The following is a 25,972-nucleotide window of genomic DNA, read 5'->3' as shown; positions in this document are numbered from 1 at the left end:
CTGTTGTTTTAATCTATACTTATTCTTTATTTAAAACATTATTTCAATCATTTACTTTTGTTCTCAATTCATAAATCGCAAAGTTAAAGTTTTCTTATATTTCTTGCCATTTGGAAAACTTTTATTGTATTCGTGTTGTAATCGATCTGCTTTAAGCATCTTGGATTTGAGGTTGTTGTCCAGGATCAAGTACACATGCCTCGGTTTTGCAAAGCCGGAAGTGCAGGGGATTGGATCGCATCGATCAATCTCGTCAAGTTGGCCTTAACCGGTTGGACATCCCAGCATCGAGCAGGCAAGGCTCGTAGGATTTCAATCTGTAGTTTTGGGGACCAACACACCCTATGACAAGTAATTCCCCATCCTCCTTAGGGTTGATATTTAGAAGAGACGGAGGAATTGAGATTTAAGTATGTTAACTATCAAATGCATTATGAAATAATATGTACTTGTCTTTGGCTGGAAGGATCCAAGTATGCCAGAAATCCTCTCCTCTTATACTACATACTTCTCCTCAGCCTGGTTGTTTAATGTTAATCAGATTGCTTCTATTCAGAAAATTATCCGGGACTTTCGCTGGTCTGATGGTAAAGGAACTTTCAAAACCCATGTGGTCAAATGGGAGTGGTGTACAAAAGGCAGAGCATGCGGAGGTCTTGGTTTGAAAGATTTGAGACTCCAAGGTATTGCTTTAGCAGTTAAATGGCTAGCGAAAGCTTCAGTGGGTGAATAACCTTGGAAAATCTTGATTAAACATAACTTAAGCAGAGGTCATCCATGTGGGGCAAAGTTCTGGAATTAATGGAATGTACTGGACTTTCTAGCACTGGATTGTAAAACTGGAGTAAGGGGATCTAATGTCTTTAAGGCAGTTTGGAAAAGCTGGACGTATGTGAGACCCCTATTGGGAGACATCCAGAGAACTGAACAAGGCAATATCTGGTGTGATAGCTGTTCTATTTGGTGGAATTTGAAAAGCAATAACATGTTACAAGATTCAAGAAGAGTTGGCAGATTAACGGATTTCCGGATCATTAATTGATTAACAAAGGAACAAATGTGTTCCTTATAAAGAATTACAAGGACGTTGTTTCTAAAAGAAACAACGTAGACTGAAGATGGAATTAGAAACAAAATTGAAGACAGGATAGGAAACATTCCTATCTAGACTGAAGACAAAAGAGACAGGATAGGAAACATTCCTATCTAGACTGAAAGACAGACTACAGACAAGTAGTTGACCGTTATAAAAAGTATAAGATATTATCTTAATACCCTCCCTTAATGGTCAACGTACGAATGTCGGAACATTCTGGGATAATTGAGACCCTCCCTGGACCTACAGAATGTTGAAACCAAGAAGCTTTGCCAAAAGAGTGCTATGACTCAAAATAGGTTGCAATTACAAAACTTCATTTTTTGTGGAAAAAATGGTAAAACCCAGAATCTCACGCAACCTTGCGTATTACAGACAACTTGAAATGATTTTTGAGGAGAAAATCAACAAACCCAGAATCTCACACAACCTTGCGTATTACAGACAACTTGAAATGATTTTTGAGGAGAAAATCAACAAACCCATAAAAAACAGAAACAGATTCAGAAGGCGAAAAATGCAGCTTCGCCTTGATCAGGACCCGGAGAAGTCGGACGCTGCCTAACACCCAGAACAAGTTGATCGGTGTTTCGATATTCAAAGATTGCTATGATGCGTTGCTTCCAGCTTCCATAATTGCGACCATTGAATTTGGAATTATGTTCGAGCAGAATATTTGTCAGAGATGCCATGGCACGTTTTTCAATGAAAAACTGTGAAAATCTGTGAAGGCACGTTCTTCGTGGCAAAATACGAAAGACCCAAAAGAATTAGAGAATGACTCAAAAGAGAGCTCGAAAAACCCAGAAGGAATCTGCTGTCTTTTTTGGATCCGCTAGCCCGAAAATCGAGGCACCCAGAACAAACGAACGACAACCCAGTTGAGCTCTCAAAAAACCCACCAAGAATCTGCAAACAAAATATTTTTTCGACCCCAAAAATTAAGGTTTTGAAAAAAAACGGCCCTAGCTGAAAAAAAATTGAAAAAACTTCAGATTTCTTGATAAAAAATGGCAGATTTTTCTTCAAGGATCGATGTGCATGGACGAATGGGGCTAGAGTGTGCTGAACAAACACAGGCAGACCCGAGTTCGGGAATTTCTCTAGGCCGAAACCCTAAGCGGGTTTTAGAGAAATTCAACAAAAATAATTTTGAAAAAATTTAAACAAATAATTTCACGAAGAAATTATAAATTTTTTCAAAAAAATTTAAGTAATAGCTCTGATACCATGTTACAAGATTCAAGAAGAGTTGGCAGATTAACGGATTTCCGGATCATTAATTGATTAACAAAGGAACAAATGTGTTCCTTATAAAGAATTACAAGGACGTTGTTTCTAAAAGAAACAACGTAGACTGAAGATGGAATTAGAAACAAAATTGAAGATAGGATAGGAAACATTCCAATCTGGACTGAAGACAAAAGAGACAGGATAGGAAACATTCCTATCTAGACTGAAAGATGGACTACAGACAAGTAGTTGACCATTATAGAAAGTATAAGATATTATCTTAATATAACAAACCCTTAGCTTTGTTACAGGGATGCTCAGCCAAGAAATGGGCAAATGTTGGTATTAGAGAGTTTAATAACATCCTTGTTAATGAGAAGCTCATGGATTGGGAAGAATTGAAAATTAAGTACTCCTTGAAAGATTCTCAAAAGAAGACTTTCTCTATGATTTCTAAAGCGCTGGAAAACTATGGGGTTAGAAGAGCCTGTTGTTCTAAAGATTTCTGCTCATTTATGCTTAACTGGCCCGACTCATCTCCTCTGCACCTGGTTAAATCCAAGCTAGTCTATTCCATGCTTACATCTGATACTGCTATCCTCGACCATCTCAATGCTTGCTGGAATCTTTCCCTTTCTCATAAAGTCTGGAAGAAATTTCTCATTGACCTATGGTCTAGACCTGTGGAACCCAAAATCACTTGTTTTTTATGGAGGCTTTTGCTACATGAACTCCCTTTTGCTAAACCTGGTGATGAACCCAATAGATGTTTTGTTTGTGCCCAGCCAGAATCTGTTGTTCATGTCTTCTTTAACTGCCCTTGTGACCTTAATATTTGGCACATGTTTGATTTTGTTCTGGGGATTAACTTTTCTATTGAAAATATCATCTTTGGTAAAATCTGTTGTAAAAGCAGCAAGTTAAAAGTATTCTGGTCTGTTTTCTCTTCTTCTATTCTCTGGTATCTTTGGAAATTAAGGAATAATAGCGTTTTTCAGGGAGTAGATAGAGTCCTTACTGAGTCTCTCCGGAGACTCATTTAGGTGGAAATGTATGTGAAGGTTACTGCTATCTTCAAGCTCAAAGAGGAACAGTTCCAAAGGTTTATTGAAGAAGGACAAGGGATGCTTTCAAAGAAGGACCTACACTATGGCTTTTCTACAATGTCTGGGAAAGGAGGTAACCAGCAGGAGTATGATTTCAATATTCCCCTGTCTCAACTGGTTCAGAAGATTCAGAGGCAGGGTAGATGGCTCCCTCAGAATGAAGGGCATAACTTCGATTCTATGCCCTCTCCTGTGAGGTTTACTCTCTGAGGATGAAGACAATTAAGTTGCTGGACTTTATTAGTTGTTGAAGTTTTTTGTATAACTAATAGTTCTCGTGGTTCGGTAAACTGTACTTTTGAACTTTCGGGAGAGCCTTAATGGCTGATTTTTTATGGTGGTGATCGTCTTGTGCTGATTTTTCAGCATGTTACTATGTTCCTTTTTGACTTCTTAATATGCAATTTAAATAAATGCATTATGAAATCTGAAAAATTAGTTGCCTCTTAATTTAATCTGATTAAATGCATAGTGATGTATGTTAATGATTGGGAAACTGATAGCCTCGTTGTAGGGAATATTACAGAAACTAAGTTGAATTTCCATTTTCAAGGGCAATCAAAACCCTAGTTGAGAATTTTAAGGTAAATTAAATAAAATCCCAATAAGGAACATTACATATCTACATCTATCGAGTAACGAGAAATACACAAGATTGGTTAACCTCATAGAGACCTCTCCTATCTTTATTCAAGCACAAGGCTGGTTTGCCTAGCTGCAGAAAAAGATAATATATGCAGGATCACAATGCCCTGGATTTTTTAATTCCCAATTACAGAAGTCAGGAAACAGAAGAACGATCTAATGAACTAAAGTTATCTGCCCGCTCAGAGAGGTTTTGAAGTTAAGAAGTCGCCCAGTATGGGATGCAATCTGTGCTTGCTTCCTTACATTTCCTACCTTACACCTAAACAAAATTCATTGCATCAACAGAAATTTCAACTAGAAAAGATTAAAATTCCACAGCATAAGCCATCATGCTTAAATGGTGACCTGCAAATTCCTAGTCAATCACAAGATGATGAAATTGCATCAAAAAATATATTTTATCTCATGATCTACAACCCTCACTACACACTCTTTAAATTGTAAGAAAAAGTGGTTTTATGTCCCTCGCTACAAAACAAAAACTCTGCTCTGATCTCATTGTCAGCAATTTTCTTTCTAGAAACTTTGAGGAGCCAGGCAAACACACAAAATTGGTCTAACGTGTGTCACATTCAATTTTAGCAAAATAATGGTGTGATGTTCTTGATACATTGCTCAACAAACACAGAAGTGATTTCCTAAAACTGAATTTATTTATTTTTTGCGTATGAAATCATCGGTTACAACTTGCACAACAACCATACAGAAGAAATGGCATTAATTGCTAACATGACTTCCTCTGTTATCATGAAGATTTAAAACATTTGGATATCAAGGTCTGGTCCCAAAATTATGCACTAGAAAAAGCATTTGCATCTGTACATTTCTGGATTATGTCTCTTTCACACATTTGTACAAGAACACTCTATCACAACCAAGCTTTTAGCAGAAAAAGTAGACTTACCCTATTCATATTGTACAAAGCATCAACCATCTCAGTTGTCCTGCTACGTATAGTGGCAGCAACCTAAAACAAGAAAGATTTGGAATAAAATTAGCAAGTAGAAAATATTGACCAAATTCAGAATTATAGTCAGTAACCAATTCACTTCGGTGCTCCTATAGCATCAGGAACATCAAATCAAAATAACCACTAGATATGATAAAACAAAATCTGCAAATGCATAACACTGAAAAGTACTGAGAAGCTTGCACTGGTATACAAAATATCAAATCGGACAAGTAGAAATTTCCATGTGTGAGTTACAAAAAATAGAGTATTCACACAACAAAATCACTAATCTTTCCCTTCTGTAGAAACTTCTTTCAATTAATGTACAAGAATAAACACTATTCAGAAAAGGCTCTACCATCTCTCGTATGAAAATGAAAGAACAAGCTAAAGAAAATAACTATCATGTATACACAGTAACAAGAACAAAGCCCGTGAAAAGTTCACCTTCCTCCAATCCTTCCCATGCTTCCGGTAAGCTTCATAGAAGCTTTTTAATTCTTCTTTGCTCCATTGTGGACCTAGCATATCAGACAGCTTCCGCTTCTGTAGAAGATGAATTTAGAAAAATATTTTAGCCAAATGAAACTTCCCTTAACAAAATTTGAGATAGAAACAATATGCATAAAATGACACATGAAGAAAGTAAATATTCCACTGAATTCGCATATTTAAGTATAGCACTAAAAGTGGATACAGATATTAATAAGCCTGAAATGAAACATGTTATTGTGTACAGTAACTCTTACGCACTGCCCATTTCCTTCCTTCAGCCTCACAGAAAGAAGAACGACCCTATGTTAACCAGATGTAATAATTGAAAGACTACAAACAAGACCCCTCCAGCGTACACATCCTACTCAAGCAATGAGAAGCATTATTAACAATCTTCATATAAGAAGAAAAATATCAGGTTATATATCTCAAAATATTGCAAGCTATAACAATAATTATAACAGAAAGCTAGTTTGGGTCTGGTCTTGGCTTTGCATTTCGAAGTGCATCAATTCTTTTCCCAAGTTTGGTATGGCTGCATGTTACCATGCAATAAATGTATAAAATATTGTTCATAAAAAAAAGTCTGCTATATATTATATATAAACATCCAAGACCTAAATATATTATGTAATATATCAATATTATATTGCATACATTAAGTGTTACGCTATATATTAAAAATTAAATTGCTTATTATATATATTGTATTATAAGTAATTCATTAATAAACATATAATATTAACCTGATAAGGTGCATTAGTAGTACAGCAGCCCGATGAAGTTAGTATGACAATGGTTATATAGTTGGCTGCTCTAAATCCTTCATTGAAAAAAAGATTGGCAAAAGATTTGCACATATGAGAAGGATTTATCAATTAATGGCATCGTACTGTGCTGGCTCGAATAAGTGGTTTGATCATTATTTTGCCTCCTTTATAATAATGCAGGAGTATGTAGGCATCACTGTAGAATTTTGTAGTTTTTGGAAGCTTTGTATACAATCTCTGACGAAGAAGGCTTCTTAGTGGGGTTTCGGCTCTAGTTTATTGCACTTTTCTGATGGACCCCTCCTTGAGCAGAAAAAAATTGAAGTAAACAAGCATGGAGGACAACAAAGGAGTGCAACTATGGTAGGAGGAGAAAGGAATGGGTAATGAGTGAGAATATGATCAACAACATCTCAGGTTAGGGACAAAAGGAGATTTCAAACCGGAGTTGCAATTCTAGTTAATGCACTTCTAGAAGGTAGCAAACAATATTGATGGGACTCCTTGTGTGGGAATCAAAGAGGCTCAGTCAAAGCTTATGCTTGATCCAATTCAATTCCATGGGTAGATAAAATCTTCATATCTGATACCAGATGAGATAGTAGTGGTTGTCATACAACTACAACCTGGATCACTTTCATGGTACATATGCAGAGAAGGGATTTAAATCTCTTTGATGAAGATAGTGTAAGTTATGTTGGTTGCCGATATGTTGTCAAGTTCAAGGAGAAACTAGTTGAAACCCGTCCCCCCTCCCACCTTGTGAAGGGGGACAAATGTCAAAGGTGTAAGTGTATGTCGAGGCCTCTAGGGCTGCATAACTCGCCCCTCCTTTCCATTTTCCTGTCTGTGAAGACTCTAAAGTAGAGAGGACCATAAAATTACACACCACCCCCGCCTTTCAAAGTACTTTTGGCAGTGCTATCAAAACTGGATGCTCATAAAGAGGGTGACTGGTGTTGGCTTTTGGCCTTTTGCAACTGATTTGAATGATCAGGGGGACAATAGTTTCAATACAACTTGTAGTAATATAACATATATCCTTAATTACTTTGTTTGAATGGCATTGGTTCCTTCTTTGCATGCATAGGATCTTACTTGTCTAGTGGGTAGGGAACTATAAGTAGCTAATCTCTTTTGTTTCAAAGGTTTTCAATTGATTTGAGCATATGCTTTCAATTTTCCCAGGAAGACAATGTTCTCAAACTGTTGGTTTGGAATATTCAAAATTTTGCAGTGTTACACCGGCGCGGGGGTGTGGTGCAGGGGGGTGTCGGGACGAGTTTCGGGTGAGGGAGAAAATGGGGCTTCAATTTGGGGATGGCAAGGGAGCAAGGGGGCGGGGGTGGGGAGGGAGGTTGCATAGTATACATATATGTCTTGAAATGCTAACTATGAAATGCTACTTCAATATAACATACCAAATATAGTTGATAAATGAATATAGAAAATTGAAATGCGATTCACAAACCATGAGTTCAAACTTCAAACTTCATAACCGATGACCATTGAACTTAGTAACATACTTATAGTAAGTTGTAACATTAATAACATTAAAGTTTTAAACATAATGATAATGATAAATAAAAAATATAAATCATACATAGTATCATGTAAGTCAACCATTGACTATCAAATGACAAAGATGAAAGATTCAAAATTCATTGTTCAAATAATAAATATGATATATCAAAAAGATCAAGATGCTCATGATTATAATGAGCAGAGTAGCATGAAATAGTGAAATGAAATAATGTGTCATGGCCATATCAAAGTGAGTACAATCTACAAAATGTCAATAATGAGGATGTAAGGGTGGAAGCTCTCTAATCATCCCCTAAACTAAAGTCCTCATCACTAGAACTACTAAACTCCTCATGGCTGAGATAACATTAAAAATATTTAAAATAATTTGACTTTTCAACATCGGCATTGGATGCACCCCGCACGCACTTGTGTGTGCACCTGCCGGATGCGACGAACGGTGCAGCTACAGTGTGGAAGCAATGGCAGAGCATGGGTGCGCGGCGTACCCACACCCAGGACGTACACACACCTAATGCATTAGGGTTTTACCCCAAGTGCACGCACCCGAGTAACATTGCAATTTTGAGGAATACATGAACTATATGCAATGGTTACTAGACTAATTTCTATGGACCTTTGATGGAAAATCCAAGTTTATAAGGAAAAAATATAGACAAATATATTTACAAATGCACACACACAAACTATAATATACATAATAATATTGTGTGTGTGTATAACCAATAAAGTTGGACACATACATACATATACAATAATGTATATGTATGATACAATGTGTATGCATACATTTAGATATATCTATGTGGGTGTGTATGTCGATGTCATGGATCTTCTGCAAATGTTTAAAATCCTTTTAATCTTGATTCTATTTGGGCAGATTGCTAGAAGAGCAGACTTATAGATTTCGGTGTGTCTTCTAATCTGCAATCTAACCCTCCCTTATACCTAACTCAAAGGGCATGTTCATTGTCCCTCTCTAGGTTGGCTTATTTAACAACATAATTGTTTCCTCAAAATTGGTGTACATTCCAAGAGTTACTAATGGTTAGTAACTAACTACCACATTAGTAAATAAGAAGGCTTATAAAAGCCACAAAGAAGATGCCAATCTATCTAGAGGGAACACTATGTTCTAGTGACCAATACTTAAGGGAACTCATGCATCTAGATTAGACTGATCTGAAATTCAAAACACTTATCTTGTCAAAGTTACAAGGAATTAACACTCCCTCTTAACTTGATAAAATAAGTGATAGAAACATATCTAGCAACATCAATAGAGATGACTAAGCATAGATGTACACTCTATACCTTTCTGAATTTCAAGCATGATGTATCATTATACAAATGATACCTGAAAACACATCATATTACAAATCTTGTAATATAAGCTTATCACTAGAGCTTGTGATCAAATCACTAAGCATCGTTCGTAATACAAACTATCAAATCACCTAGGCTTGTAACATAGGATGTTTGACAAGTCTTGTGATATGAAGTATTACTTGAACTTGTGATAACAATATTGCATAGAATGCAATACTCAAGATAAAGACTAGAGAGTAATTAAATTCTCCCTTTACCCAAGTTGTGACGTCTAGAGATTTAGAAATGTCACTGTCACAACATGATCTTGATTTCATCCAAGATCTAGACTCTACCAGCAATCCTTTACTAGAATGCCTTACACAGGATAAAATCCGAAGAATAATTAAATTCTTCCTTTATCCAAGTTGTGACTCATAGGCACACAACATGATCCTGAATTAAGATCTACTAGTACACTGGATAAAATCTGGAGAATAATTAAATTCTTCCTTTATCCAAGTTGAGATTCATAGAAATAGAAATGCCTCCATCACAACATGATCTTAAATTCATCCAAATCTGCCATTAGTTCTCTACTAGTTAGAACATTATCTCAGAGATCATCACCTCTTATAATGTCTTTATACAAGTATTCATTATTTTAGAGATCGTCACCTCTTAAATAACAAACACAAATGGTGAAGCCCCATAACAGTCAATATCCTGACAATAATATAAATTATCATAAGAATACAAAACAATTCAATCATACCTGGATCTTTCCTAAGATGATCACACTCAAAGAGGTTTGATAAGAATATCTGCTTTCTAATTTCCAGTACTTAAGGATGAAGTCTAGAGAATAATTAAATTCTCTCTTTATCCAAGTTGTGATTCATAGACATCAAAATATCTCTTTCACAACACAATCTTGAATCTATTCAAGATTTGCCAGTAGTCCTCCACTGATTTAAAACACCGTAAAATCATTTGCTATCAAATCAAATTCGTGCTAGAAGATTCTTTTCTATTACTGCAAATTGATGCTGCAAGACTGTTTGTTGAGAAATGCTTCCACACCATGATGTTTATAAAGGTAGGCCCATTAGATGGTTGCTCACTTTAGATTTTCAAGACTCCTACTAGATATCAAATCTTCTGAGCTCCTTATTCAAGGCTACCTTGATGAGATGTCGGACTCCCTCTGAATCCAAACTTCTTTCCTACAAGAACATTCTTCAGAAAACAAAATCAAGACATATACTCTTCTCATGAGAAATACAAATGAAAGATATTATAGACATAAGGTAAAACACAAGCTCAAGTACAATAGATACTTATCTTTCCATCGTAACCTTGATAAAAGCTTTTGTACTTTATGAGTATACACCATCTTGACATGGTACACTCAGTCTAAGTTTGTATAACCTAGATCCTGGGGAGTCAACTCGATCTTCTAAGTACTCTTTCTGACATATAACCTTCTTATAAGATGATACTTATGACTTTTGCTACAAATTCTTTATTACTCGGGAATAAATAAAGCATGGTCTACTCCCTCTGAGTCAAGATTCACCATTGCAGATCATTTAGCTTCTCCTTTTGTCAAGAAGGCATACCATGCTAATATCCACGATCTTAGTGTCACAGCATGATGTCACTTTATTCCCTCCTTTCTAAGAGAACCAATACTAATAATTTGAATAGTCATAAGGTTATATATAGAATGCATCTTTTCTAAGTCCACAATCATTAACACTCCCTCTTGGACTTCAGGGAAGATCACAAATGCCTTGAGTAAAATGTTTATCTTAATGATCTATAGTCTCATGATGTAATCTTTATCCATGTGCATCTCATCAGTGATTCTATCCACAAGTTATCTTCATTGATGAACTCCCTCTCAAACAAAATAATTGAGTTTGTCTAAGATGATAGAATCATTTGTTTTTATTCCAAGGTTCCCTTTTATAGTGGATCAAACTTATTCTAAATGGGAGTTTCCTTTCAATAGAGCGGCATTCAGCTTACTCACTATAAATTCTCCAAAAGTCTCCATATCTTATGATTAAAAAACAAACTCTCTCTTATTTTGAGTCTTGACGGATGCCAAGAAAAATTTCTAACTTGATGTCATCTCCCCTTCTGGAAGAACATGTAAGCAATTACCAAGAACTAACAAACAATTCCATATACTATTGATCACAGAATGGAATTCATCAATCAACCCAGTACCTCAATTAATCACTCACATTACCACTTATCTTCAATCATCCTCTTTGCTACTTCAATATTTGGACAAACCTGCCTCCTATTCGGTATCCATAGAATGTACCCTTGAACAATTATCTAATGAGATAACCCATCATATTTCATTCATAAGCATTTCTTCTCAACCGAAGAAGCCATCTTAGTTAATGATCATATGATCAAATATGAAGGAATGAACTTTCTATGAATTTATTATTCTCTATAAAATATATTCCTCGTGAATATATCCCATATTCCTTAGTCCCATAATATGTAATACTCCCTTGCTTCAAAAATATATTATAATTTTCTTCTTTTTACAGGCTACTCCTTAATGATCCACTTTGGGTGGAATTGTCGTTAGTTACAATATTTTGTCCCTACACTGACTTTGTATCATTCAATGATGTGGCTCATACTTTTGTTCTGCTTCCGCGTATAGAAGAACTATAAGTCTAACAAATATTAAATCTTCTCCTCTATAATTGCTCAATGCTTATATATCTTATTTTTGTTTTGCTAAACTGTATTGATGGCCAATTATCACTGGCTATAATTATCGTCACTAATATTGATATTTCGTTAATTATTTTTTGTATACTTAACACCAAGTCTTTACTTCTAATTATTAGTTTCATCGAGTTTATAATTTCACAATGCTCAGTTTGATTTTTAGATTTCGATTTCTCCCATTATAGTTATGTTGATTTCCCTTTTCATATTCTCTTTTGGTTCCCATTATACCTTATGATAATCCATCTCATTTAAAATCTGGTACTCAAATGTGCAATGTAGAGCTCTTGAAAACAAATCAATATGAAGTGAATCTGAACGGTTGTTTTCTCCTCTGTCGACCTCCTCGCTCGCCCTCTTCGATTTGGAGGGAAAAAAAAAAATTGCTATTTTACGAGGTATATTTCACTTCAAATAGCCGCCGCCTGTTGGTCTTATGTATCCTAAGAGGCACAGTACTCCCAACATGGCCGGATTTATTCGGCAGAAAGCATATAATAGAGACCAATAATTCTGTTTTTGCTTCCAACTTTCTTACAAAATTCATCATTTCATATTTCATATTTTTAAACAATCATAGCCGTACAAGCCTCCACTCTCTTCAAGGTTTCTGCCATACCAATCTCAACAACCACAAAATCATTTAACTCGATTAGAAGATTAAACCCCTATGTACATTGTCAGAATCTCTTAGATTCAGTACTGCTTAGGTGGCATCATCTGATATCAATCAAACCTTCAACTGAAACCATGTTGACCATGAAATCAAAACAGTGTAGGAATGTGCACATCATAATTGATCATCACATTATCGTTGACCTGTGGTGGAGGGCATTTGTCGCAAGGTATCAGAAAAAAAAAAACTTCTCTTTAAAGAATTGTAAGCAATTGAAAACAAATTTCAACTAGGTGGATTCCTGTTATCCTTCGATCCACATTATCTCCCCGATGCCCTCCCTCTACGACTTCTCTCTCTCAATCAATCAAAATAATGACTAATGGTAATGCAACTTCTCTTTCTCTCAATCAATCAAAATAATGTAAGGCTCCAAACTTCAATACTACAATTTTGGTGTCGACATTTCTAATATCAATGTCTGGAAATGAATTTCATGTATTAAGAATATTGTAAGACTCTCGCAAGATACATGAGTGAGTACGCAGTTGGGAAATTCTCCAGACGGCTGCAATTTAATTATTCTCAATAAACAACCTGGTTTATGATTACCTTATATGTACCCATAGTCTCTCTATTTCAATGTCTTTATTCTTCTCTACTGTGAAGAACATATGAGACCAACATCTTAAGTTTCTGGTTTTCATTTGCAGCCTTTGCTCGGATACCATGTCGATGTCATGGATCTTCTGCAAATGTTTACAATCCTCTTAATCTTGATTCTATTTGGGCAGATTGCTAGAAGAGCAGACTTATAGATTTCGGTGTGTCTTCTAAGCTGCAATCTAACCCTCCCTTATACCTAACTCAAGGGGCATGTTCATTGAATGGACATGTCCCTCTCTAGGTTGGCTTCTTTAACAACATAATTGTTTCCTCAAAATTGGTGTACATTCCAAGAGTTACTAATGGTTAGTAACTAACTACCACATTAGTAAATAAAAAGGCTTATAAAAGCCACAAGGAAGATGCCAATCTATCTAGAGGGAACACTATGTTCTAGTGACCAATACTTAAGGCAACTCATGCATCTAGATCAGACTGATCTGAAATTCAGAACACTTATCTTGTCAAAGTTACAAGGAATTAACAATGTATGTATACACACATAAACTATAATATACATACATACTATGGTATTCTATTTATAAATGTATGCAATAAGGTTGGGCACTTATACACACATATACAATAATGTACATGTGTGTGTATGAATGTACACATATTATAATATACATACATAATATTTTATAGTATATACATACATACACAATCGTGTACATTTAAAATAAAACATGTACATGCATACATATATACACACATATCTACAAATGCAGACACACATATATTTGTATTGCCTCTAAAGAATTCATGGGGATTTTGTGTGCATTTTATTATTTTTAAAAACAACCTTTTTCAGCTTCCTGTGCACATCTTGTTAAGCATACCCTTTTTTAATTTATATGTACTTTAATATTCACATTATTATAGTGTTCCACCACTCACTGGGGAGAAGGGGGGACAAAAGGCCTATGTTCAGGACAACAAGGGGCCAGCATACAGGGGGTAGCAGGGGGCAGTGCTGATATACATATAGTAACAAAAAAGCTTGTATAGAGAAGATGTATAAGAATTACATTTCAAACGAAACTTTGGCAAATTAGTAAAATGGCTAAATTGCAAATGCTAAATGCTGAGATATATATTGTATGTCTCAAATATGTCAAATACTCAAAGATGACTTCCACATATGACTGATATTTTAGTAATACTGTCATTCACCGCTTATTATATGAAACCCTTATACATTTCAATCAACCATATATGAAAATGAAATTAGACAATGAGTTGTTGGATAAATATGATAGGAGAACCACACAAATTGCTAACATGGAAAAACCAACATAGAAACCACAGTTCTGAATTTTATTAGGGTAGAAAAATCAGCAACAATGTGTGCAAAAGCAGCTATAAACCCTCATAAATTGTCCATATTAGGTTTACATTAAATCATCTGACAATGTCCTTTGATCAGCCAAAAATATATGTTATATCCAATTTGCTTCCAAATATCCAAAAAAACATATACTAATAAATGTCTACGAACAAGAGACTTCTAAAAGCCCCCAAAACGCTCAGGGGACTAGGTGTCCCCGATGTGTCCTGGACCTCTAGTCATCCCGGCAGTCCAGCAATGATTGAGCAATAGAGGGGGGGTGGGCCATCCATGTCCCCCCGTCTTGGGAATGCAAGGATCCATGGTCTGCGATCCATCCCCATGTTTCAATGCGTTATAATGAAGTCTCTTCTCCTTTTATGTACCATGTTTGATATATAATTTAGTTTATAATATACATGTATGTACATGTGATATATATATATATATATATATATATATATATATATATATATATATATATATATATATATATATATATATATATATATATATATATATATATATATATATATATATATATATATATATATATAAATGAATATATTTCTAGGTATGCAAATATAAATATATATGTACATAATTACATACACATACAAACATACATAAACATATGTACACAAATACATACATATACATGTACACAAACAAACATACATCTGCTTATACATGTGTGTAGATATATGTGTAATTATATAGATACATATATACATCCATATACATATATACACGTGTGTAGGAATATGTGTATGTAAATGTGTGCATATATGCATATATATGTATATAGTACAATAACGGGCTCTGTAAGTATATATACACAAAAAGGTTCCACAATGTTGAAAAGTTACTCTATGATAGGCTTATCTTCAGTTATTTTTCGGATGCTAAAAGCATCAATGAATATGTCTTTGATTTCCTGCAAGACTTGTTTTTTCTTATACTCCCTCAAGATTTCTTGCCTCTTCTTCCTTTCTAGAGCTTCCTGAAGAATGCTTATTTCCTCAATGTAATTGTATTCAAATCAAACTCTGGTAGCTCAATCACTTCATTTAAACTTACATCACCAAATGATGTAGCATCAACATCAAAGCATCAATGCATCAATGAATATGTCTTTTATTGCTTCAAGGGTTTTAAAGAAATTTATAGACTACATATCTAAGAGGTTTGTCAAGGAATTCACTGGAGATGATTGTAACAATTAGGGAAGCTATAGCAAAATAATTGCTTGACACAAGTAGATCTACTGGACAAATAAAATGTGCTTGATGTTAGAAATATTGCTATTTGGATTCAGTTATATAATTTTTTAGTCAAACTCACTGACCCATGTTTAATGAGTAATGGTTCACAAGAACTCATCTATCATGAGAATGAATGAAACACTTAGCACTCATTGCATCTAGATGATGTGCATAGAGGCGAGATATTGGGACTTCCCAAAAGGTAACTCTTCCCAATACTACTCCAATTCAAGCACGCTTAACCACATAATTTCCTCTAGGGTTAAGCCCACTTTGCTTGCAACCCCATTTGCAAACCCTTTAGTAAGTGTTGTGCCTTAAGCGTCATTCATTAGAAAGCCCCTTGAGCTCATCAAATGATAAGAAGATCTATTCCACTGCAATTCAAATTGTGATATTGTTATCAGGATTCAACTCTGTAGTTTTTGAGTCAAACTCAATCACCATGTTTCAATAGTAGTGGTTCACAAGAACCCATCTCTCTTGAGAATGAATGGGACACTTGGAACCCATTGCATCTCGGTGATGCTCACAGAGGTGAAGTACCATAACTTTTTGATAAATCACCCATTCCGATACTACTCCAGCTCAACAGCGCTTAACCATAAGGTTTCCTCCAAGGTTAAGCCTAGTTTTCTTCCAACCCCATTTGCAAAACCTTCAACAAGTGTTGCACCTTATGTGTTATGGCATTGATGTTGTTATTAAACAAAGGAAATGAAAGCTCATTATATAGATTTACAAATACAATGTTTCTAAAAGAAGCAATTGAAAAATAAAGACGAAAAATAGACACAACATAATAAACTAAAGGTTAACTAAGATGACCATTTAAAAAACATTACAAAATTCTAATATTATGAACCACTCATTAGAAAGCACCTTAAGCTCATCAAAGATAAGTAGGAGACCTTTTCCACAACAAGTTAAATTGTGATATTTCTATCAAGCTTCAACTACGTAATTTGAGGCAAACTCATTGACCCATGTTTCATTAGTGAGGTTCATGAAGCATTGGGACTTTGCAATAATAGTCCAACTTAAGTGTGCTTAACCACAAAGTTTCCTCCACGGTTAAGCCCACTTTTCTTGCAACCCATTTGCATAACTTTCAAGAAGTATTATGCCTTATGAACCATTCATTAGAAAGCCCCTTAAGCTCGTCATCTAATAAGTAGATCTTTTCCATGGTAAGTTAAATTGTGATATTGCATTAGGATTCAATTGCATAATTTATGAGTCAAGCTCATTGACCCATGTTTCATGAGCAGTGGTTCACAAGAAGCCATCTTTCATGAGAATGTATGGAACACTTGGCACCTATTGCATCTAAGTGATGCTCACAAAGGTAAAGCATTGAAACTTCCTAAGAGGTCACTCACCCTAATGTTGCTCCAGCTCAAGGACACTTAACGACAAAGTTTCCTCCAAGGTTAAGCCAACTTTACTTGTGATCCCATTTGCCAAAAGTGTGCTCGAGTTGTAGTACAAGGATGGGTGACCCCTCGGAGAGCCCCAATGCTTTACCATTGTGAGCATCACCTAGATGCAATGAGTGTCATGTCATATGTTCCATTCATTCTCATGTGAGATGGGGTCTTGAGAATCACTACTCATGAAACATGGGTCAATGAGTTTAACTCAAAAACTACACAATTGAATCCTAATAGCAATATCACAATTTGACTTGTTGTGGAAAAGATCTCCTACTCATCAATTAGCTTAAGGGGCTTTCTAATGAATGGTTCATAGGGCATAACACTTGCTGAAGGTTTTTGTAAATATAAAATGGTCCTCAAGGTTTTACATGATCCGCAACTATAAAATATTTGGATTTCTTTTAATAAATGCTATTTATTGTACAAATTCCTCTATACATCTTTTGTGTAACATTCCATCACTAGTCTTCAAAGACACACTGTTTAACAAGTTCACCATACTCCTGATCTTTTTGCTTTTTCAAGTTACATTAGCCATGTTTTCCTAACACTCAATATTATTGTTTATAATAAAAGTGAATTTAATCATGAAATTAATGGGTTTTTAAATAAAATTTCCCCAGCAAAACCTCAAAGCTATATAGTAAACAATGTTTTTAGCATCTAACTTATCTACATCAAACATAAATGCAATACTGGATAGATAAACTTAATTAGGATGTTTACTAAGTAAAAGCAATTAAAGATTGCTTCAGTCGTCATGAGTGTAATCAAAGACCAGTTAGTACTTGCAGAAATTGTCAAAATTTTCCAGACACAACCAATCATGAGAAAGAAATGCAACAAATTTTCCAAAAAAATTGTGGCACATTTTTTTCTAAAATGTGCAATAAATCATATCTTCCTGCAAAAGTTGCACCAAACAAAAAAAGATTGAATGTTTTAGGATGAAAAATGGTAACATTTTCATTATTTTCAAACAGACTGGCACACGCACAAAGTAAATCAAAATCAGTCAATTAGGGCATAATTTTAAGCACAGATTTTCACTTGTGGGCAGTGTTTGCCAGTTGAGAAATTAATTCAGGCACTGGAAATATTTCAGTCTACAAATTCACATTCAGTTGTGTTTTATTTTTATTTATTTTCAACTGTCTAAAGTGACAAGTCAAAGCAGACTGCCCTAGGATAGAATCAACCATCCTGTGAATAAATATTACAAAATTTGTATTAGAGGAATCAGTATCTAAGGATATAAAAGACTATTTAAAAGGCAAATAACAAATCGCTGGGACCAGCAACAAAGGCAAATCAGATAAGTGGCTTTCATAAATATTAACACTACTCAGAAAAAAAATAAAACAGATTTTACAATAAATACAATATAAGAATAAATGAGAGCAGAATAAGATTTTTTCTAGTTATCATTGTTTAAAATGTTTTAAGAAATGACTATCGAGTGCATAAACTATCACCAAATAATACCTATTGAACCTTTCAACTAGTTTCTAAACTATGAAGAGTATCCAACTCTAATTTTGATCTATATATGAAGAAAACTACTGAGGTCCATAAATTCAGTAGTACGTATTTTTCTTAAAGCATATATTTAGAAACTATTGTATTTTTTAATGGTTGATAAATTTGTCAAGTTATTGCTAATTTTTTGACATGTCCCAAGTATTTTGAAAATTTGGGTCAGCTGAGTAAAACCAAGTTTTTAAGCTATGGTCATAAGATTTGAAGACCATAGTAGCAATTACGTGTCTCATTAGTAAATCCCTCCCTTTAAAAAACGAAGCATTTAAGACAACAGTTTGTAAGCAATCTCACTGGCCACTCCAAGAAATTATTATATTATACTTCTAATGAAACCAACAATTTCTGCTATCCTACTATGTTCAGAAAGCAACAAAAGGAGATTCAGGTTGGTTATAAGAATAATTTTTGGAGATTGGCAAGGCCAGTTCCTCATTGCCTTCCCTACTTTTACCACTGGGAATGCTAACATCAAGGCCAAGCCTATGAAATTAATCTTTGAAATTTAAAACAGTAAGGATGCAAATGGAAGAAAATATCAGTGGAAGGAGATTTTCAAAAGTTGATAAAGGCTACAATAATGAAAACTGCGGAAGCTGAAGACTAGAGTATATTCTGGAAGAAGCTCAAGATGTCGCCAATTTCTTCAACATATTTCAATAGTCTCAACTCAAGTAAAAGGCAATACAACTACTCATTTGACAGCTAACTTTGGGCTTGGCCTGCAGAGAACTTGTGGATAAAAATGAGGTAATTTTCACTGCCCCTTCAAAAAAGATATTCTTAGCTGTCTAAGGATTATCAAGGCTTGCAATAAATTTAAAATCCTTGGTGCAGATAGGGAAGATACAAGCAAAAAACAGAATTTAATAATCCCAAGTTAATGAAAACAAACCTATCTTGCACATGCAGAAAAGGTCGCGGGGATGTCATGTTCATCAAACAATCAACCTGTGCTGGGGGAAGGGGGAGTAAACTAAAGGTGGTTCTATAGTATATACAGATCAAAGAAAACTGATATGATCGGAAAAGAAGATCCAAGGATCCTGATGATATTTTCATTCTCCCTTTAAGGTTAAAAACAGTAAATCCCATCCAGGTAGTTCATAGATATGTGAGTTGGGCTCCTCCGGAGGAAGGATGGTTCAAGATTAATTTTGACAGGGCATCAAAGAAAATCTGGGTCCCTTGGGTGCAGGCTTTGTGGAAATGGATTCAAACAGTAACTTCACTGAATTAGAAGGCAAGAAATTGTAAGACAGAACAAACAATATGGCTGAAGCGCAAGCAGCATTTGAAGGTGTATTTACAGAGAAAATGTTGGAACTCAAAAGGATCTATTTGGAGGTAGATTCATTGATTATTGTTAATGCACTTAAACAGAAGAAAGCCTTGGCATAGAAAATAGATAAATACATTTTATCTAAATGTACAATTTTAAACTCATTTCAGGATTTTAAAATCATCCACATATACCGATCTGGCAATGGGGTGGAAGATTATTTATCAAAGTGGGTAATATCCTTCAATGATGACAAACCAGTTTACCCATGGGCCATGGGTACAAGTTGATGATTTTAATTGGGATGAAATCTCGTAAACTGCACCTTAGATACAAGCATATTATCATTTCAAGCAAGACTGACATTGAAGTGACATATGGGAGAGACCGCATTTATTGCAGAGTGTGAATTCCTCTAATTTCTCAACTTTAAAGGAAAGATGGAAAGTTATTATCATTAGAGTGTTTTACAAATCAATAAGTGTGAGTGTTTGAAGGTGACTGGGCAAAATGTAGGCAAATTTCACTGTCTTGACAATCAAGCAACAGCTGGTGTTTATAGGGGAAATTATACAAAATTGCTAAGTTTGTTTGTTTAAAATACACGATTCTCTGTTTTTATAAATTGTGGATTTAATCTTGAGAGAGGAATTTATGAAAACAGAATACTAAAATTGGGTTGATGCTGATATCTTGGCAATGTTTCTGGCTTGGGGTTCGAATTTAGTTCTAAGCGGAGGTTAAATGGGTAGCAGAAGAATGGATAGAGGATGAATGGGAATTTGAAATGCCCATGTTTAATGGTTGTTCTAAGCAGAGAACGAAAGAGCCCAACATTGACAACCCCATCCATCCATTATGTTCTATTCCATAAGATGGCTATGTATATCATAAAGGTGGAAAGAAAGTTGGATACTGAAGATGTTTCCAGCACTCAACAATCAGTGCGTAGATTGATAAAGGATCAAGGGAAAATATGATATTGCATATGACTCTTTGGGCCTTCATCTAGAAAAAGGTGGCATTTAATTTTTCCAAAAATTCTTATCAAAACAATAGAATTAGAAAGTGGTTAACAGCTGCATGTGATGCAGGGCCAATGAGAGCTCAAGAAGTTTGGAGATCTGCATGCACATGCAGACAGAACGGAGGACCTGAAATACCCTTCTTTAGGCCAGTATATGATATATCTGACTCAGATATAAACAAGGACAAAGAAGCTGGGCCTATAGAAGAACAAATATTGGAATAAGATGTTTATTTGGTATGTAGGAAGCATTATGAGTAACTGATAAGCTAGATGGTGTTTGTTGGCTTTTAGCTTGTTGACTGAAGTGAAGGAAATGCTCTTAGATGACATAAGAAGTTTGTATCTGGTTGAAGACTCTTAGAAATTGACTGAATCTACAGATTGGCAACCCCCAACTCTCTGTTTTGTAAAAATGAAAATGGATTTGATAATCATTTATATAGGTCTACTCTATTGTCTAATCAAAATGTGTGAAAGAGGTTGATTTTTAATCCTGAGATTCAAATCTGTAGCAACATGGCTCGGTGAATTTCTCTCATTTTGGTCTGTGATGGTTTTGAATGGCTCCATGGATTTAAGGATTCATGAGAGATTTTTTTTTTCGAGGTCTACAATCATAGATTCACGGAGACACGTCCCCAACCCCCTTGGACGCATACCAAAGACTGGGATGTGTCTACCATACTGAAGAGATCCACGGAGACTTTGTTGGACTGGTGGAGAAAGATCTAATGGTTTTGGATGTCATTTTGAGGTTTAAAAAATTTAAGAGCAACTGTTACCGTGGAAATGAGCGGGGATATCAATGTTGGTAGGGGATTTTGGTGTTACAGTCTCCAAGTATCATTAAATTAAAGTTCCAGTCCACTATATTTTCAGATTTTTTATAAATTATTAAATTATATTAAAAAAAATAGCAGTGTCTCAAAGTACCACCATCTCCTATTTTAAAAAAAAATTGTCCCAGTACCACTAACAGTCTCCAAGTACCCGTCTCCGTGGATCCTCTTCTAAAATCATGCATGTGCTCCAAAATCAAATATAATCAGTTCTTCTCATGTAACCTCTACTGAAGCTTACTGGATTTGAATTTTGGAATATGAATTTGAAAGCTGCATGTCAGATTTTGAAGTACTTGTCAGATTTTGAAGTACTGCTATGATGCCAAGATCAATGTAAATGCTAATAATTTTGAGTCGTGACCTTTACGGAGCTAACAGGAAGGAAGAGACTCGGATAGTTAGAATGATGATAGGATTTTCATATTACAGCTTCCAATGAGTCTTTACTTTCTTATGGAAACTCAAATTTCAGTTTTTTCTATTTTCTTGAGGGCCTAGATTCCTAACTGTAGGTCTATTTATGAAAAGCAGAAAACAACACAAGGAAAAAAACTAGTTGACAATATAACCATGGAGAAAACACTGTAGTCAAGCACACTCAAATTGGAATAGTACTAGGATGGGTGAACTCCCAGGAAGTCTCAGTGCTTCACCTCTATGAGCATCACCTAGATGCAATGAGTGCTAAATGTTCCATTCATTCTCGTGAGAGATGAGTTCATGTGAACCACTACTCATGAAACATCAGTCAATGAGACACTGTTGAGTCTGGATAGAAATATCCCAATTTGACTTGCTATGGAAAATATCTCCCCACTTATCAATTTAACATCAGCCATTATGTGTTCAAAGTGAAGTTGAACTACTCTTTAATGCATAATATCATATAGTTGCAAATCTAACTATTTCCAGAAATTATGAAATTTGGTATATTTTCTCTGACAAAAAGTACCTTAACCCAGTGGTTAAACCATGCACAGTCCAGAAGTCAACTATAAGAAAAAATAGAGCCAATCTACTGTGTTTTCTACCGTCATAAAAGAAATAATACATACTGTGCCACTGAGAGCTAGCAACTACATCGAATAATTTATGGTGCCTCAGACAATTAGGTTGTATGATTACGCGTGAAATTAGGATTATGCATTCAATAAGAGCTAAGCTTTTTGTTGTACCTTCAGATGTTGATGTCTATTCAAATAAGTTCTAGTAAATAACTTTGTTTGTCTCAATCAAACATGTAAAATGACAAGTGACAAGCCAATGGCTATGCTCTGTGAAACATGTCTTTTGCTCCAACGGAAGTTCTCTATCTAGATACTCAAGTCTCTCCATTACCAAATTCAACCTTTGTAGTGAAGAGATCAATAAGAAATGGTCACGTTGTTTACGGCATTCGAGTGCTCGGTGTTTTCCCTTTTTTACACAATTCAAACATATTCATTGGTTTCCTTGAATGTGCCATCTAAATAAATCAGTTTTAAATGTCACCAGTGTACTCTTTACTTAAATTTTGAATAAAGTTGTTTTGTTTTCTGTTATCAAAAAGACAAATTGTGAGATGCAGTGTTATAAACATGCTCAAAACTTAACACAATAAATAATGACAGCTTGCAGAACATAATAAGAAAGGGTGAGTAACGTTAAAGCACAGAAATCTGCAGACACACATGGAAAAATCCAAAAATAATAATGTCACAACGATGTTCTTTCTACCCACACATTTTACTGAAATTTTATTTTAGAAAATATAAAATTCAAACTCCAAATTGGCAGAATTTTAGGCTGTAATTTTAAAATACACACATTGCAAAAATAAATAGCACTGACCCGTTGCCGATTCTTATATGTGCCACCACCATCATCTTTCTCTTGTGGCCCATCTGTGGCTTTTCCAGAGCGTTTACTAGTCAATCGAGGTTTCCTTGAAGAGGCCATTTTCTGTTTCCTTAAACACTGTTTAACCGCAAAAAATAATTAAGAAAATAAGTTATTTCAAATCCCATGCGCTGATCACTCTAAGTATCATATTGTGCCTGGTAATCATCCACTTCGTTTCCCTTAAACCACAAAAATCGGTATGGCATTTATAGCTGTGAAAGGGCACTCGGCCAGTGAGGCTGCAAATCCATAAATCCGGTAGATAAGGTAAAGTCCATCCGTGAGTTTGATTGTAAAAGTTGAAAATGTAATGTGAAAGAACTAAAATTTTAAAATACTGCTAATCCTCCGTATGTCTTAAAACTTAGAAACGACTGAAATATAAAGATAGATTGAGTTCAAATTTTAAATGTTGAATAATGAGAGCAAACCTGTTTCCAAATCAACCGGGGGTTAACTAGGCAAGTAACGTGACAAATTGAGTCAGATCCGCAAAAGAATAAATCAAGTTTCTCTGGCTAATGAAAATCTTCTCCCTTCAGCTGCGAATCTGTTCTCCTGCATTATATAGCCTGCAAAGAAGTTCTCGTTATACGACTCCGGTGGCCATGAACTTTACGGCAATTATACACCAAAGATAAATAAATAAACATGGACACATTTTCGAATACGTATAGAAATGCTTTGACCTGGAAATCATAAAAATAGAAATTAACAACTTGAAGGGATAAAGAAAATCAGTAAAAGCTTCCATTAGTATAAATCATGAAATCAGCAGCCATGGACTTCAAATACTAAATTAAACTCGATAAAGGACACGGTAGAAATCTAGACAATGTTGCGCATTATTCAAAATCAAAATAAGCTCAGTAAACTCTTGTTGGATAAATTGGGTCCAATTTAAGTAGCTGAGGAATCGAAAAAGAGAATTCGATGCATGGCATTGAAATCAAAGTGAATAGGAAGTTGCCCTGAAAACTCACACCAATAACGAGACTCTGGACGCGGCTGCAAAACGTTCCGGGAAGAGGTTTTAAATCAATGGAACAAAATTTTGCATGTACGAGAGATCTGCTTAAGCCCAAAATAGATTAGGCAAGAGCGAGTCCGTAGTTATCGAAAAGAATAGCGATGCCGATCCAGCAAACCTTACAACCTGAAATCGCCCAAGCGCAGCAGCATCGAACCCCCGAGATGCCTGCAAATAAATAAAGCTCGCTTCGCTTGGCTTGGCCTCGCTAGGTTAAAGAGATCCCCTCCTCCTCCTCCTCCTCCTCCTCCTCCTCCCTTTCTCCTCTCCACTCTTGTATTGTGTTCGGTGTTTGGTGTTGTTCCAGCACACAATTTTTGTATTCAAAACTTGGCTAAAACTAATAGTATATAATATTATTAGTATTAGATGAGAGAGAAAAGATAAAAATTAGAAAAATGCTTTTTCACGGAAGGGAAAGGCGTAAAGACGTGCCAAAATGGGATAAATTTGAAGGGAAAGGATGGGGGACAAGAGACTGCTCCCATTGGCGCCACTGCCACTCAGCTCAGCTCACCCATTCAATCGGTCAAACCATTTCCCTAACCATTTTTTAAATTTCCCAACTTTCAAATCTCTTGCGTGTGGAAGGAGGATAACCTAGAGAGAGGATGTATGCATGCTGCTCAAATCTCTTTATCATACCCATTAAGGTCCAAGACAAGGGCGGAGACTATAAATAGACATGCTTTTTATTTCTACATAAAACAAAATTAAGCGAGCGCTCGTGATGTTTCAAACTCGTTTTCAAATATGTTATACATGCAAAACCCTATCTCCATCAATCCATGCACATGCGACGAAATGTATTTAGTAGAGACAATTTATATGTCGCCCACGGCCCTAACATTTATAAGTTAATACTCCACAAAATTATAATAGGGAAATATGTGTCTTATTTATTTTATTGCTTAAGGCCCATTTTAGGTATAGAGGTTATATATATATATATATATATATATATATATATATATATATATATATATATATACACACACACACACATATATATATATATATATATATATATATATATATATATATATATATATATATATATATATATACACATATATATATATATAGTAGGGATGGCTCTCTAGTGTGACGTTAATAATAATTTATGTTATTTA

General features: G+C 35.1%; 1 protein-coding gene across 10 annotated transcripts in view; it reads right to left on the bottom strand.

The window, feature by feature from the left end:
• ALY3 (DNA binding protein) overlaps positions 1-25,346 on the bottom strand; it is a 129,771-nt gene extending 104,425 nt beyond the window's left edge. For 7 of the 10 annotated variants that reach the window (XM_089800153.1, XM_089800160.1, XM_089800156.1 and 4 more), the window contains exons 1-5: positions 24,793-25,346; positions 24,241-24,381; positions 23,759-24,048; positions 5,483-5,581; positions 4,988-5,050 (exon numbers count right to left, since the gene is read on the bottom strand). In XM_089800153.1, coding sequence (XP_089656279.1) covers positions 4,988-5,050; positions 5,483-5,581; positions 23,759-23,866 — 270 coding nt within the window. In that variant the 5' untranslated portion in view covers positions 23,867-24,048; positions 24,241-24,381; positions 24,793-25,346. Of the gene's footprint in view, positions 1-4,987; positions 5,051-5,482; positions 5,582-23,758; positions 24,049-24,240; positions 24,382-24,792 lie in introns of those variants that run through there. The other 3 variants (XM_089800158.1, XM_089800159.1, XM_089800154.1) reach the window with 2 other exon arrangements.
• Positions 25,347-25,972: the final 626 nt, after the last annotated feature.

The sequence above is a fragment of the Cupressus sempervirens genome, chromosome 9 (genome assembly GCF_028749045.1).
Source record: "Cupressus sempervirens isolate cs-2001-9-10 chromosome 9, ASM2874904v1, whole genome shotgun sequence".
Lineage (NCBI taxonomy): Eukaryota > Viridiplantae > Streptophyta > Pinopsida > Cupressales > Cupressaceae > Cupressus > Cupressus sempervirens.
The sequence above is the reverse complement of the archived record's forward strand: the minus strand, read 5'-3'. Positions and strand labels throughout refer to the sequence as shown.